This window comes from Oryctolagus cuniculus, chromosome 12, assembly GCF_051225735.1.
Source record: "Oryctolagus cuniculus isolate XC-2025 breed Fujian yellow rabbit chromosome 12, ASM5122573v1, whole genome shotgun sequence".
NCBI lineage: Eukaryota > Metazoa > Chordata > Mammalia > Lagomorpha > Leporidae > Oryctolagus > Oryctolagus cuniculus.
Genome location: NC_142878.1, coordinates 14,343,840 through 14,360,240, shown reverse-complemented (window position 1 = coordinate 14,360,240; position 16,401 = coordinate 14,343,840). Strand labels below are relative to the sequence as shown.

The window sequence follows — 16,401 nt, the reverse complement described above, 5'->3', positions numbered from 1 at the left end:
TCTGGAGGAGTGTACTTAATTTGTTCCCATCTTAGAGGTGCTTAGTATGTGGTTCTCCTAGTCTTTATACTCCTGCCCCTGTTTTTTGCTCGACTACATAAAGTTTTGGCCTTATTTCTTATCTCTTCCTCTTGTTTTCTTCCAGTGTTAAGTATTTACTATAGTGTATTTCTGTTAGGAATTAAAGATGCTTTAACTGTAGTAGGAGTTTTTTTATTTCATCATCATATTTGTTAGCTCTAGTTACAGTGTTGTATTGTTGCTGAGTTGTTTGCCCCAAACTCTGCTTTTGCATAAATTTTCTTAAATGCAAAATTATATTATAGATTGAGTATTTTTAGGAACACACACTTCTGTATCACAAAATATAGAGGTAAATTTATAAATATCTCTTCATTTAATGTGTTCTCAGTAGAATGCATTTATTATCGATACCCAAACTTTATGAATATTTAATTGTAATGATTTTAAACTAATTTATACATATATCTGGAAACTTGGTTTAATATATTTTTTTTGACAGGCAGAGTTACACAGTGAGAGAGAGAGACAGAGAGAAAGGTCTTCCTTCCGTTGGTTCACCTGTCAAGTGGCTGCTACGGCCGGCGCGCTGCGCTGATATGAAGCCAGGAGCCAGGTGCTTCCTCCTGGTCTCCCATGTGGGTTCAGGGCCCTAGGACTTGGGCCATCCTCCACTACACTCCCGGGCCACAGCAGAGAGCTGGACTGGAAGAGGAGCAATTGGGACTAGAACCCGGCATCCCAACCAGGACTAGAACCTGGGGTGCCAGTGCCGCAGGTGGAGGATTAGCTTAGTGAGCTGCGGCGCCTGCCTTGGTTTAATGTTTTAAACTTGGTACATTCTAGGTAGGATTAGTAGAATGTCAGAATCACTTAGTAAAGTAGGACATGTCAACGGAGGATGTGTAACTCGATAGGTCATCTTACTGTACACAGTGCCGGTCTTAGTTAACAACCTTATGATTTGATGATTAGGACACAAAGGGTTTTATGTCCTAACATATATATGTGTAATATTATGGTATTTTCTGAAATTTTATATTAAATTTCAGAAAATTTGATAGGGTTTTTGCATTGTTTTATGGGAACGTTCCATAGTGTTTTCCAATTAAAATAATGAAGCAGTTTTTCGAGGAGATATTACTGATGTTTGACAGAGGATATCTATGTATTCTTAGTAAAACAAACCTGCGAATTAGTATTTTTTTTATTTTTATTTATTTTTTATTTTATTTTTTTGACAGAGTGGACAGTGAGAGAGAGACAGAGAGAAAGGTCTTCCTTTGCTGTTTGTTCACCCCCCAATGGCCCCTGCGGCTGGTGTACCGCGGTGATCCGTAAGCCAGGAGCCAGATGCTTCTCCTGGTCTCCCATGTGGGTGCAGGGCCCAAGCACTTGGGCTATCCTCCACTGCACTCCCGGGCCACAGCAGAGAGCTGGCCTGGAAGAGGAGCCACTGGGACAGAATCCGGCACCCTGACCGGGACTAGAACCTGGGGTGCCAGTGTCGCAGGCAGAGGATTAGCCTATTGAGCACGGCGCTGGCCCCGTGAATTAGTTAAAGAGTTAGTTCTGTAACCATACATATTCTCTCTGATTTTATTAAATCATAAAGGGCCTAGATAAGCTGTGAAAGAACCCAGTGACAAAAATAAAGACAAAGTAGACTGGAAGGATGCAGACACAAATGGAGTACCAGCAAAAGGAGCAGTGGCAACCTTTGATAGAAAATATTAAGGGAGTTTTCCCAGAGGATAATAATTGTTTTAAAAACAAGCTTCATAATATGAAACAACTTTGTTGTAGTTGTCCCTGACCTTTTTCTCTGAAGCTAGAATTTCAGATAATTTAAACATTTATTTGACACTAATCAGGGACTATGAAGTATTTACATTTAAAATATATTTAGTTATGTTTAATAACCTCAGTCCTGTGTTCTGTTTTCTTTAAAGTAGCTTGCATTTCTTTTATCACATTTTTTTAAAAAATTTATTTGTTTCTTTGTAATAGAGTTACAGAGAGAGAGGAGAGAGATCTTCAATCTGCTGGCTTACTCCAATTGGCCGCAACGACCAGGGCAGAGCCAGATCAAAGCCAGGAGCCAAAAGCTTCACCTGGGTTTCCCATGGGGTGCAAGGGCCAAACCATTTGGGCTATCCTCCAATGCTTTCCCAGGCACATTAGCAGGAAGCTGGATCGGAAGTTGAGGAGCCAGGGCTTGAACTGGTGCCCATGTGGGATGCTGATGCTGCACATGGCAGCCTAGCCCTGGCCATTGCAGCCATTTGGGAGGTGAGCTAGGAGATAGAAAATTTAGTGCCCTGCACTGTGGCATAGCAGGTAAAGCTACCACCTGCAGTTCCAGCATCACATATGGGTGCTGGTTCAAGTCCCAGCTGCTCCACATCTGATCTAGCTCTCTGCTATGGCTTGGGAAGGCAGTGGAAATGGCCCAATGCTTGGGCCACTGCACCCGTGTGGGAGACCCGGAAGAAGCTCCTGCCTTCAGATCAGCACAGCTCCGGCTGTTTAGGCCATCTGGGGTTTGAACCAGTGGATGGAAGACCTCTTTCTTTCTCTTTGGCTCTGCCTCTCTGTAACTCTGCCTTTCAAATAAAATAAAACTTAAAAAAATCTCTCCCTCTCTATCTTTGTAATTCAGCATTCCAAATAAGTAAAATAAATCTTTAAAATAAAATTAGAACTTAAAAGTTCTTCGGACCCTAACATTTACATGAATTTGGTTTGCTCGAACTTGTTTGGGCGCTTCAAATATGAATGGTATACAGTTTTGAAGATGATAATGATGTGAAACATCAAGATATAATTACTGTGTCTGTAACAGTGGAGTAGCTTACTTATGAGTATAGGGAAATAGGGGAAACTTCATGTTATGCATGACTTTTATAAAGGTTTATTTGGCACAGTAAAGTAGGATTGTCAGAGTGCCTTTAAAATTATCTTAAGTATTTGATTTAATGAAAACTCTACCAGTCTCTTGATGAAAATAGATTAAGGTTATTTCTTATGCTTGATCTGTATCCTCCTTATAAAAATAAGTTTTTATATATTTGAAAGAGAGAGAAAAATAGATTCCAGCTGCTAGTTCATACCCCGATAGATGCAACAGCCAGGGCTTGGTCATGCAGAACCAAGAGCCAGGAACTCTGTGTCTCTGTGGGTGGCAGGAACCCAGATATTTAGGCTGTTAACTGCTGTCTCCTAGGTGAGTTAGCTGGAAGTTGTATAGGAAGTAGAAGTAGGATCTCATGAGCTCTGATATGGGATGTGTTAAGCAATGGCTTAACCTGGTGGTCCACAATGCCCTCCCCAAGCTAGAAATGTAGTAAACAAAATAGATCATTTATTTTTTTCTTCTAAAATAAAATCCTTTTGTTCCATTACCCAGAATGGGGAAAGCCTTGGCTTCAAAAAGCTGGGAAAATTAGGAAATGTGATCCATTTTTATGCCTAGAAAGAAGAGCAAATAGACTTTGGTGACTGCATATGCCCTCTTTTACATGTATGCTCAGAAATGGCCTTTTTCCTAGCTTTTTTTTTAATTGCTCAAAAACTGTTACTTATTACTTTAAGATTTATTCCAACTTGATTTCTATTTTCAGATAGCAATTTCATCTTCAGAGTTTGAGAATGATACTCTTCTTACCCACAGAATAGTCACCCTTGAATAAACTTGAAAGACCCAAAAAGAACCAATTTGTTATAAATTTTTTTAGTATTTATGAGAGAGAATGCTGCCATCTTCTAGTTCACTCCCCAAATATTTGAAATGGAGTTGATGGGACCATGCTAAAACTAGGATCCAAGAACTCAGTATAGGTCTTCTGTTTCCATGGAGGGAAGTACTTAAGCCATCACCTGCTGTTTACCACAGTGTGTGTGCATTAGTATGTAGCTAGATTGGGAGGTGAGCCAGGGCTTGAAATCCAGCACTCAGGTATAGGATGCAGATGTCCCACATGCTGTCTGGGGACAAATCACTAGGCCAAACACCTGCCTCCAGCTTGGTTTCAATACATAGAAATGGAGGTCCAAGGTTGTTTTTAAGAAGGTGCTGAAGGAACCTTTCTTTGAACCTGGCCATCTTAGCATTTGAAGAATAGCAACAGTAACCAAAAAAAAAAAAAAAGATAATAGTGCTTCTGCTTTATGATTAGGTAAAAGGCATATTGTGGTTAGTGAACATATACATTTGTTCATTTTTAAAATTAAAGCCACATATTAACATACTCCTTTATTGTGTAGAAAATTTGCGCGGTTGTGGGCTTTAAAAGTTACATACTGTTAGGCCGGCGCCGCAGCTCACTAGGCTAATCCTCCGCCTTGCGGCGCCGGCACAGCAGGTTCTAGTCCTGGTCGGGGCACCGGATTCTTTCCCGGTTGCCCCTCTTCCAGGCCAGCTCTCTGCTGTGGCCAGGGAGTGCAGTGGAGGATGGCCCAAGTCCTTGGGCCCTGCACTCCATGGGAGACCAGGATAAGTACCTGGCTCCTGCCATCAGATCAGCGCGGTGCGCCGGCCGCAGCACGCCAGCCGCGGTGGCCATTGGAGGGTGAACCAACAGCAAAGGAAGACCTTTCTCTCTGTCTCTCTCTCACTGTCCACTCTGCCTGTCAAAAAAAAAAAAAAAAAGTTTACATACTATTGAAAGCATGTAAACTAATTGTTGAGGCTGTTGATATTGGTAGTTATTTGAAAAAAGTAGGTAAGTATATTTTGATAGAATTCTGAGTGTTAGTCAAAACATTTGACTCTTTTACTATAACCTATAATGACTAAGTAAACAAATACACAATATGAAAATAAGTGTTTGCTTTTTTCTTCTAATTTTGTAGATGTGACATACCTAACTGAAGATTTGGTATATGAAATTCTTGAATTATGTAGAGAGAGAGAGGATTATTCACCTTTAATCCGTGTTATTGGAAGAGTTTTTTCAAATGCTGAGGCATTGGTCCAGAGCTTTCGGAAAGTCAAACAACACACGAAGGAAGAACTGAAATCTCTTCAGGGAAAGGATGAAGACAAGGATGAAGATGAAAAGGAAAAAGCTGCATGTTCTGCTGCTGTTGCTGCTGCTGCTGCTGCTGCTATGGAAGAGGATTCAGAAGCATCTTCCTCAAGGTTTGGTGATAGTTCACAGGGAGACAACAATTTACAAAAGTTAGGCCCGGATGATGTGTCTGTGGATATTGATGCCATTAGAAGGGTCTATACCCGATTGCTCTCTAATGAAAAAATAGAAACTGCCTTTCTCAATGCACTTGTATATCTGTCACCTAATGTGGAATGTGATTTGACATATCACAATGTATACTCCCGAGATCCTAATTATCTGAATTTGTTTATTATTGTAATGGAAAATAGAAATCTCCACAGTCCTGAATATCTGGAAATGGCTCTGCCATTATTTTGCAAAGCAATGAGCAAGCTACCCCTTGCAGCCCAAGGAAAACTGATTAGACTGTGGTCTAAATACAGTGCAGACCAGATTCGGAGAATGATGGAAACATTTCAGCAGCTTATTACTTACAAAGTCATAAGCAATGAATTTAACAGTCGAAATCTGGTGAATGATGATGATGCCATTGTTGCTGCTTCCAAGTGCTTGAAAATGGTTTACTATGCAAATGTAGTCGGAGGGGATGTGGACACAAATCACAATGAAGAAGATGATGAAGAACCCATCCCTGAGTCCAGTGAGTTGACACTTCAGGAGCTTTTGGGAGAGGAAAGAAGAAACAAGAAAGGTCCTCGGGTGGACCCACTGGAAACTGAACTTGGTGTTAAAACTCTGGATTGTCGAAAACCACTTATCCCTTTTGAAGAATTTATTAATGAACCACTGAATGATGTTCTAGAAATGGATAAAGATTATACTTTTTTCAAAGTAGAAACAGAGAACAAGTTCTCTTTTATGACATGTCCCTTTATATTGAATGCTGTCACAAAGAATTTGGGATTATATTATGACAATAGAATTCGCATGTACAGTGAACGAAGAATCACTGTTCTCTACAGCTTAGTTCAAGGACAGCAGTTGAATCCATATTTGAGACTCAAAGTCAGACGTGACCATATCATAGATGATGCACTTGTCCGGGTAAGTTGGGCTGCTGTTTAAAATCAATACTAATTTAAAAACAAACTAATGATGAGAGTATTCTGATGGAGCCCAGTGAATTCATTTTGCAAGTGACTATTTGGAATAAAAGTGTCATATATCACAGGAACACACGGGTATTTCTGATGTTAAGGATTTAAGGTGTGTGCTTTTGCTCTTTTGCAAGGTTATAAATGTGTTCTACAAAGTATTTGTTGTCTTATACAATGATTTTTTTCTCTCTGAAATATAATGGGTGTTCTAAATCTTGAAAATTAATTCTAAAAGTGTCTGCATTCAGAAGTGTTGGGAAAAGACTAGAATACAGGAACAGGGGAAATGTGGAGACACAAAATAATAAGTATAGATATGACTACATTTGTAAGTACACCATCACATTATAAATTGTGTTCAAAAACTCCTTGTCATAGAAAATACACAGTTACATTATTGTGAACTTTATTCATGAAATGACTATGGGCAGGTTGGTACATGTTGCTAGTAAAAGTCTGGATCCCCACTAGGCCAGTCAGAAAAACCTTAAAGACATTGCTAAACAGTTTCAACTCACTTAGAAATCCATAGTGAAAACTATGGGTCTTGAAACTTATGGAAAAACCACCTATTCTAGAAATTTAGTGATGAATATTATATTCAATCAAATCTCAGGACATTGAGCTGAGAAAATACTGGGAGCTCAGGTACTTCCTGTTTTTCTAGTTGGAATGCCTCTTGTTCTTTACTTTTTCCTCAATAGGAAATATAAATTTTAGTGTCTCTGTGTAAGGATATAGAGCCGGCCAGTAGACAGAAACCAATCGCCAGTCACATTTTACCAAAATTTCCACTTATCATAGTATGCTTTCAGAGTTTTATTCCATTCAAAGTGTTATGTATTCCTATCATTGCTAGTTTTTTGTCATCAACTTCAATTGAAATGTAATGTCAACTAAAAGTACAGACAACTTTTTATAATTACAAAGAATAGGAATACATGATAACCAGCAAAAAGTTTTATTTCAAAGTGTATTTTAGTTTTAGAATTGATTTGTCTGAGAATTCATGAAACTGTAAGCCAGTGGTAAAAGTTGGTTGACATTTTAGAATTTAATGTTATTGGGATTTTTTTGTCTTCTTTCTTTGTGTCTGGTTTTTAAAAGTGACAAATAGTATTGAAGAAAGATCCAGCATTTTTTAAGCAACTCAAACAGTTTTGAGTGGTGACAATGATAGAAGCTTTAACTGCATGAAGCAGTTATCATTGCTTGCTTCTGATGAGTTTTTATTTTACTTTTGTGGCTTTAAGCCACATGAAAATTAACACACTTAATAACAGTAGGCGACCAGCAACTTATTTTTACTGTTTAGCAGAATGGTAGAGTGCTTTATAACACTGTAAATGAAGGGGGATGGCATTGTGGTGCAGCAGCGGGTTAAGCCACTGTTTGCTGCACCCGGCATCCCATATTGGAGTACTGATTTGAGTCCAGGCTACTCTGCTTCCCATCCAGCTTTCGTGCTAATGTTCCTGGAAAGGCTGCAGAAGGTGGCCCAAGTATTTGGGCTCCTGCTACCCAAGCAGATGACCAGAATGGGGTCCTAGCTCCTGACTTCAACCTGGCCTAGCCTAGGATGTTTATGGACATTTGGGGTGTGAACCAGTGGGTGCAAGGTCAGTCGGTCGGTGGGTCGGTCAGTCTCTCTCTCTCTCTTTGCCAAATAAATAAGTAAATATATATTTTTAAAAGAAAGCAAGTGAAGTTTGATAAAAAGCACATCGAGGTCTATCAGTGTATATCCACTGTTACAGCAGAATTGTAAATGCCAAAACTGCATACCCTGGTTGACTTTGAGTGGGTACTTTTCACCTGTGTTCAGCGAACGCCATGCCTATCCTTTAAAAAAACAACAAAATTACTCAGGATTCATTTCAGGCTTTAAAAAGTCCCTCCACCTTCCTCACCTGCCTTCTGCTGAGTTGTCTACTCAGCCTTACTATCCTTGTTGCCCCCTTTTTATACCTAGAAACATGAAGACTGAGAACCACCAAAAGTTTAGGTACTTTATTCTGTTTTAAAACTTATCCTCTAGGATTTGAAAGGAACAACCATTTCAGTTTTTGAAGTCACCTTCTAAGCAGTTGTTAAAATAAAATTAACAATGAGCTTTTAAAATTATGCTAATGAGTTTTTTAGTGAGTTCTATTTAGTTACGTGAAAACTGGATGCCCTGACTTGGACTTTTATAAATCAGAATTTACTAGATAATGTATGTACTTGAATATTAACAGTTCACTGCTATGGTCTTGTGTGTCAGATGCTTTGATATATAGTGGAAATATGGAGATGGTGCCCGCTAAGAGGTTTCTTAGGTATTTACATATTTAGATACTTAAATATTAACATTAAGCAGATTTTATCCTTAACCTTTCTTCCCTTCCTTCAAAATTAAGTTTTTAAAAGTTTAGAAAAATAAGTCATCTAAATAGGTCTTGCAAAACAACTGATAATTTGCCTGTGTAAATTTTTTGAAATATTAAAAGCAGTTGACAATTATGAAAGTCATGTTATTTGAGCAGCACAAAATAGGATTACTGTGAAAAGTGATTTAAGATCATTCCCTCAAGTCTCAAAGTATTATTTTTCAACATTTTATTCCATAAGGATCTACTTAGCTATTTAAGCCTCATTCTTATTTTTATAGCAGTTTAACAAATAATTTTGAACTACACAGTAGGGCTGTGTAGGGAAAAGACATTTTTTGCTAACTGGAGTTTTTAAGACTTTCTTCAATGACAGGAAGAATTAGTGGTTAGCGTTTTATGGAATCTAAGATACACTGAATATAGGACACACTATTACTACTAGGTAAGAAAATGCTACCAAGTAATTGTGATTTAGCTGTTATTAAACAATTAAACTATAAGATATAATAAACTTATTATTCATTTGTTTATAGATAACAGAAACAAATTAAATGTATCTGGATAATCTGAAAGGTCCATTCTAATAGTTTAAACCTACACACCAACAGTTTTGCATAGAGATAGCATTGAAGTATAAACAGCTACCCTTTCTTAGACATTCCAAACATTTTTAAACTATTATTATATCTGAGTACTACTTCTACTTAATATCTATACCACTTAGGCATCTTTCTTGAATTACAGATTAGGATGGGTTTTATGTAGTAGCACAGGATATGTCAGGGATTATCCTTTTGATTCATGTAAATCTGGCAGTATATTTTTTATGTACCTGGATTGCTTTGATACCAGGTCAATTTTTAGAATTTCAGTATCATGGCCAAAGTTCAGATCACCATTTTATCTAACAATTAATTAAATCAAGAGTCTTAGAAGAGGGGCTCATATGTCAGGAAGAGGTAGATTTTATATCAGTGTTTTTATTTGCCCTCAGTAATCTGCCTTTTGCTAGTTTCTATGTTAAATTAATTCAAAATATTGTCATAAGAAATCCACATCCATAAAAATCCACATGTGTATGCTGAATACTTTCCGAGAAGTGTATAAATTCTCCTTTACAAAGTGCTAATGGACAAATTCTGCTGATTTGCATATATACTGCTGCATTTAAAACTACTTGTGGATAATGGATACCAGATTAGTTCACATGAAGGAGTAAATTCCTGGTGTTATATATAGCATACTGGGGAGACTACAGTTACAATAACCTAATGTATATTATATGAACAAATGGAAGGAGGAAACTGTGAGCCTCCAGTTAGAGCAGTATCAAAGGGGGGAAGGTGTTGATTACCCAATTTTGATCAGTACTAATTTTATACATGTATTGAATGTCACATCATAGCACATATGTACAATTACTGTTAAAAAAAAACTTGAAAAAAACTTGTGATTTAAAAAATTCAGTTTTAAATGTTTTATCACGTAAAATAATATACTTTAATAATTTAGTTTTAAAATCATTCTTAGTTGACTAAATGGAGGTTGTTTTCCAAAGAAAATAAATGCAACCCCTTCCATAATAATAGCAGGAAACTTGCTACTTGATTTAGGTTTCTTCTTTGACATTTATTGTGACTTGAGAAAGTTATTTAACCTTTCATTACCTCAGGGTTGCCATTCTATAAAATGGGTTTAATATTACCTAACTCATAAGGTTGTTATGGAGATTAAATGAGTTGCTGTGTGTCAAGTGCTATATGTTGTTGCTATTACTCCTGGAATATTTTTGTGCTTTAATGTCATGGGTTTTAAATTTTAAGACAAGCCAATAAAAATTTTTTAAAACTAGTAACATGAAGTAATAGCAACAACAAACTTACAGACTCTTACTTTGTGCGGGGAATTTACTTAAGCACTTAACATGTATTAATTAATTATATTATGTTTATTTTACAGATGAAACTAAAAGAGAGTTAAAGTTATATGTTTACAGTTACCATAATAGAACATAATGCATTAAATTCTTTTGGCAATCAAGGTGAGGAGCATAGAGTAGAGATTGGTGGAAGTGAACAGATATGTAATACCGTATTAAGAATTAACAATAAATTTGTCTCAGTTTTATTATCATATACCTTAGGTAGGACTAAGACTAGGACATAGAACCTTTGAATCCCAAAGTTATTTTCAGACCTACATTGACTTGACTCTAAAGTCTTGGAAATAGGCTGTCAGATTCCTTTGAGGACACAAAATTGTCAATCTTGTTCAAAGAGCAAAGTTGTTTTAAATGTTACCAATGTGTGATATGTTATCTTAATAATATTGTCTGCTCTGTAGAGCTTTTCCTCATATTTTTATTAAACACAACTTTGTAATATTAAGACTGTTGTGCCATTTATTTTCTTGCAAATGAAGAAACAGACTTAAATTACTTGATAAAGCTCAAAGTTTATGTTAAGGGACAGCTGGAACTAATTACAAAATTCTGGCTCAAAACAAGAACAGGCATTCTTTACGGCTAAAGACTAAATTTATAGACTCTTAGAACTCTGTAGTTGGACAAGGGCAGTTGATACTTTCAGCCAGTTTTCTCAAACTTTTTTTTTTTCACTGCAAGCCATAGTAAGAAATATTTTACACAGCATTCCAGCAAATACACATATCCATCTGTATATCTAATTGAAACCAAAGTTTAACACTAAGTCCATTACTTTGTGAAATACATTCTGATTTTTTTTTTTTTTTACCTTCTTACTGATTGGAAGCCCTGAAAAGCATTATACTACCAGTAATGAGGTGCAGTTTGAAAAACATGGAGGTAGGGTACCCTTACCTGAGATTTGTAAATTACAAGATTCTGGGTTTTTTAAATAGATACTATAATGTCCAAATGAGTACTGTTACCTAAGTAATTAATCACTGTAGGGCTGTATAAAACAGTTACTCTGGTAATATTTCCCTTGTTCAAAAACACTCTTAAAATTCTGTTTATTCTAACACTAATACCTTTGCTCTGTTTTGGGATGTGTTCATCTTGGAAGAGTGACTTTTTTGAACAGCTAACAGACATTTGGAGGCAGTTAGGAAATAAGATGAATAATTAGGAATACAAGTTAGTATTCGATACATAAAACAGTAAACAAATTGTAACATAACATTTCATACTCTAATTTAGTGTATATGATTCTCATAGTGACAGATTAATCACATTATTCTTTAGATATGAAAAAGTACTTGGTCAGAGATTTGTAGCTGAGAATGTTAGATACTCAGATTTGACAACTTAGATGGTAAGGACATGAGCAAGGGTATGTCTAGCCTGCTTTCAAGAAAATATGGGTATAAGATTCTTTCTAATCCATTAAAAAGTAATTTATGCTAAATGCTATTGTGAGAAATAATAAACTGCTTCCCTATTCAGTGTATTTTTGAAGCTTCAAAAAAAAAAATAAATAAAAGAGCATAGAGATAGCTCCTTTGCTGGTTCACTCCCCAAATTCTTGCAGCAACCATGGCTGGGCCAGGCCTAAGCCAGAGGCCAGGAACCCAAACCCAGTGGATAGCAAAGACTCAATCACTTGAGTCATCACTTGCTGTCTCCCAGGGTGTACATTAGCAAGAACCTTGAATTAGAAGTGGACTCAAATGCAGGCACTTCTATGGGGATGTAAGTGTCCCAGTTGGTGTTTGAATGGCAAGGCTAAATACCTGCCCCCAGTGTATTTTTTGTAATTGAAATTATGTATAACTTGATAAATATTAAGACTTAACTCTTAAGTCTATTTTCTAATAAACACAATTACTAGTGGCCAGTTTTGAAGTAAAATTCCTGTATTTCATCAGTTTTTGCTGAAGTGATTTTGTTTTAGAAAATCACTTAGATGTTTGGGTTCTTTCCATGTTGAACACTCATATACAAATAAGAGAATCTAATTTTCTACAATGTATTAATTTCATAACAAATCAAATGATGATTTTTTTCTGTCCTGTATGTCTGTGAGACTGAATCTTTGTCTTCACTGCCTTTTAATCATTTGGCTTCTTACTTCCTTTGAAAAGCAGTGTCAGTATCTTTTATTTGCCTCCTTAATCCTACTCATTGTTTTTATGTTGCTTCTATTTCTTATTTTGATTTTATCCTGTTACTGACAGTCATCTTATTTTTCACACTTATCTTTTCAATCATTAGCTAGAGATGATCGCTATGGAAAATCCTGCAGACTTGAAGAAACAGTTGTATGTGGAATTTGAAGGAGAACAAGGAGTTGATGAGGGAGGTGTTTCCAAAGAATTTTTTCAGTTGGTTGTGGAGGAAATCTTCAATCCAGATATTGGTAAATATTTTAGTGTTATGGTGGTGTTACTTATTCCCAATTAAGAGTTTGTTCATATTGGTTTATAAATATTTTATATTTTTTGCATGGATTATATATACATATAAGGACCAAAATTGTAGATTTCAGGGACTGCTTTGCAATACTTATTCAAGTTCTTACTTAGACTTATTTAGCCAGATATTCTAGTAAAGGAAACTGTCTCTGGTAAATTGAATTAGAAACACTTTAGAATACTACATTTAGAATAATTAAAGGATTTGTTTGCTCTTTGTAATCTAAAACACTGATCAAACTCGTGGTGTACTGAAATTCAAGTGGTTTGAAGAATGTTGTGAGAATGTCTCATAGGTGTATTATGTTAACAGTTTAGAAACACTGGCTAATATCAAATTAGTTACGTTTATTCACTATGAGGTTTCTTGGGGAGTAATGTAACATTTCCCCCAAATCTTTAACTGTAGAACCTTCTTTCCATAGCCTCCTCCCTGCACTTAATAATATTTGACCCAGGAAAATTCTGAGTGTACTTTTAGATTATTTATGTCAATATGACAGTGAATTATCAGAGTTCTGTTTTTTATCCTTTTTCTTGTGATAGTCCAAGAAGAAAAGGGCAGAGACACTACCTTTTGGATCATCTTTACTATATAGTTCTGAATTGGTTCAATTTCTACAGTGTAATCAATTAGACATTATTGAGCTTGCTTATGTTTAAAATTGAGTGCTTTGACAGTTACAGCAAAAGGTCTTCACTAAGGGTACCCTCAAAGTTGTGAGGACTGTAATTAATATAGAATAATGCATGGCATTTCCTTTAAGCTTTAGAGTTGAGCTCTTGACAGTCTTTTGAATTTTAGTAGCTATAGGTACATTAAATTGACCTTTCTGTAACTGTTCTTAATTAGAGGGGACTGGAGTGTGTGTGTGTTTATGTGTATAAAGAGAAATAAATGTTGAGTTTATGACATAAATAATGGTAAGACTAATGCTACTTTAGCTTATTTTAATAATCAGAAGGCTTTGCTATTTGTATTTTGTTCAGAATAAACCAAAGACACATAAAACTGTGTCATTTTTGAGATATAAAATTTATTTATGAACTTATAAGGCATTAATGTGTAAGCTCATTGAGTTTTGTGAACCTTAAAATTGTAGTTTCTGATTTATCTAGAAATGTGAAATATTAGTATACTTGTATTATATGCAAAAATGTTTTCAAGAAATACAATAAACAGGTCCAATTAATAAAATAACTTTAGTAATGGCAGTAGAAATATCAAAAAAACTTTTTTGATAGGCAGAGTTAGACAGTGAGAGAGAGAGGCAGAGAAAGGTCTTCCTTCTGTTGGTTCACCCCCCAAATGGCCTCTTCAGCTTGCACGCTGTGCCGATCCGAAGCCAGGAGCCAGGTGCTTCTCCTGGTCTCCCATGCGGGCGTAGTGCCCAAGCACTACTTGGGCCATCCTCCACTGCCTTCCCGGGTCACAGCAGAGAGCTGGACTGGAAGAGGAGCCACCGGGACAGAATCCAGCGCCCCAACTGGGACTAGAACCGGTAGTCCAGCGCCACAGGCGGAGGATTAGCCTAGTGAGCTGCAGCACCGGCCAAAAAGAAATATTTTTATAAGAGACATCTTTAGTGTGTTTTTCTTCTAGGCACTTGAAAAAATGTGCCCAAAATGAAATCATCTTTGATTTCAAACTTGTTATCTTTCATATACAAAGATGAGAATAGTTTACCTATGTAATTTATATTCCTATTATAGTTTATTGTTCTTCAGAACAAGGACATGCATTTGTGACAAATTCTTCAAATGTTTCTATTAATTGAACTGTTTTTGGCATGATGAAAAATGATACTCTTACCAGGTTATATATTGGCCTGCAAAAAGAGTAGAACTCAAGTATGAATTGGATGATTTTCAAACCATTATTTTATGAACATTATTTCAAACCATATTTAATGAACATTGTAATAGGAAACTGCCCAGTGCTTAATAGATGCTCTTAATTATTAAGGAGAGATTTTGAAATTCCTTTTTTAACTTAAACTAAATTTAAAGTTAAATTGAAAGTGAAAATCAAGGAAAATTTAAATTTTTTTCAGTATTTTTATCAATGGATTTTGAAATATATTTGTATTTTCTATTATTTGATATTCAAATTCTTAGTCCTTTTGGAAATTACAGATTTTTTTCAGATTTAACTTATTCAGCTGCATTGTAACAACTGATAAAAACAATTTAACTGAAAAAGTTGTAAATTTAATTAAAATATTTATCTTTTTTCTTACCCATTTATTTGAAACAGAAAATGTTAATTTGGTCTTACTCAAACTCAGAGAGCTAAACCAAAAACTATGTTTGAGTTTTGAATAGTGAAAAATATGTGAAACTGGAAGACTAGAAAACTTTACTTATATTGATTCACAGTTAATATTGTATTAAATAGCTTTCTTTAATTGTATCGTTTATTAAATTTATACATACAAATTTATTAAAAAAAATGCTAGAAAAATATCACAAGCCATTATCTGATTTTGAAAAAACAAAAACCTTACCATAATTAAAAAAAAAAGTAGATGTGGGTTACCTTTTTTTTTTTTATTTTTTTTTAAGATTTTATTTATTTATTTGAGATGTAGAGTTACAGACGGTGAGAAGTAGAGACAGAGAGAGGGGTCTTCCTTCTGTTGGTTCACTCCCCAAATGGCCGCAACAGTCAGAGCTGGGCCGATCCGAAGCCAGGAGCTTCCTCCTGGTCTCCCATGTGGGTGCAGGGTCCCAAGGATTTTGGCCATCTTCTGCTTTCCCAGGCCATAACAGAGAGCTGGATTGGAAGAGGAGTAGCCGGGACTAGAACCAGTGCCCACCTGGATGCCGGGACCACAGGCAGAGGATTAACTTACTGCACCACGGCACTGGCCCCAGATTATGCTTTAATAAATGAAATATTTTCAGAGTAGAATAGTCCTGTTTCTTCTGTTTTTGCATTTATTTTTCAGCCACTGAGTGGATAATTATGTGTGAATTAATCATGTGTTAGAAGGTTAGAAAACTTAACAGCTTTTCTGACTTTGTAGAAGTGCTGCCAAACTTGTTAATTACTGTGTTTCCTTAGCTTGTTGCCATTCGCCACGTACTGTTTTATTAAGTCATGATGTAATAGAAAAACATTTTTAGTTTACTTAGTGTATGTAAATTTCGTATGAGAAATGAAATCCTGTTGTTTGCAACAAAATAGATGCAACTGGAAACCATTATCCATAGTGAAATAAGCCAGTCTTAAAAAGACAAATACAATATGTTCTTCCTGATCTGTGGCAACTAATAGAGTGCCTAAAAGGTAATTTATAGAAGTGATATTTATGCTCTGAGCTGCAACGGTTTTGAACTGCCCTTGACTGTTGAGGAACAGATTTAATTTTCCATACTATTTTTCGAACTCTTTTCTTAGTATAGGGTTAATCTTATGAATATAAAGTTACTTGA

At 35.9% G+C, this 16,401-nt stretch overlaps 1 protein-coding gene across 29 annotated transcripts in view; it reads left to right on the top strand.

Annotated features, from left to right (window-relative positions):
* The window catches only part of UBE3A (ubiquitin protein ligase E3A), a 97,818-nt gene that overhangs the window by 67,438 nt on the left and 13,979 nt on the right, over positions 1 to 16,401 (top strand). For all 29 annotated transcript variants that reach the window (XM_070053554.2, XM_070053548.2, XM_089309218.1 and 26 more), the window contains 2 exons: positions 4,876 to 6,143; positions 12,764 to 12,908. In XM_070053554.2, the coding sequence (XP_069909655.1) occupies positions 4,876 to 6,143; positions 12,764 to 12,908 (1,413 nt within the window). The remainder of the gene's footprint in view (positions 1 to 4,875; positions 6,144 to 12,763; positions 12,909 to 16,401) is intronic.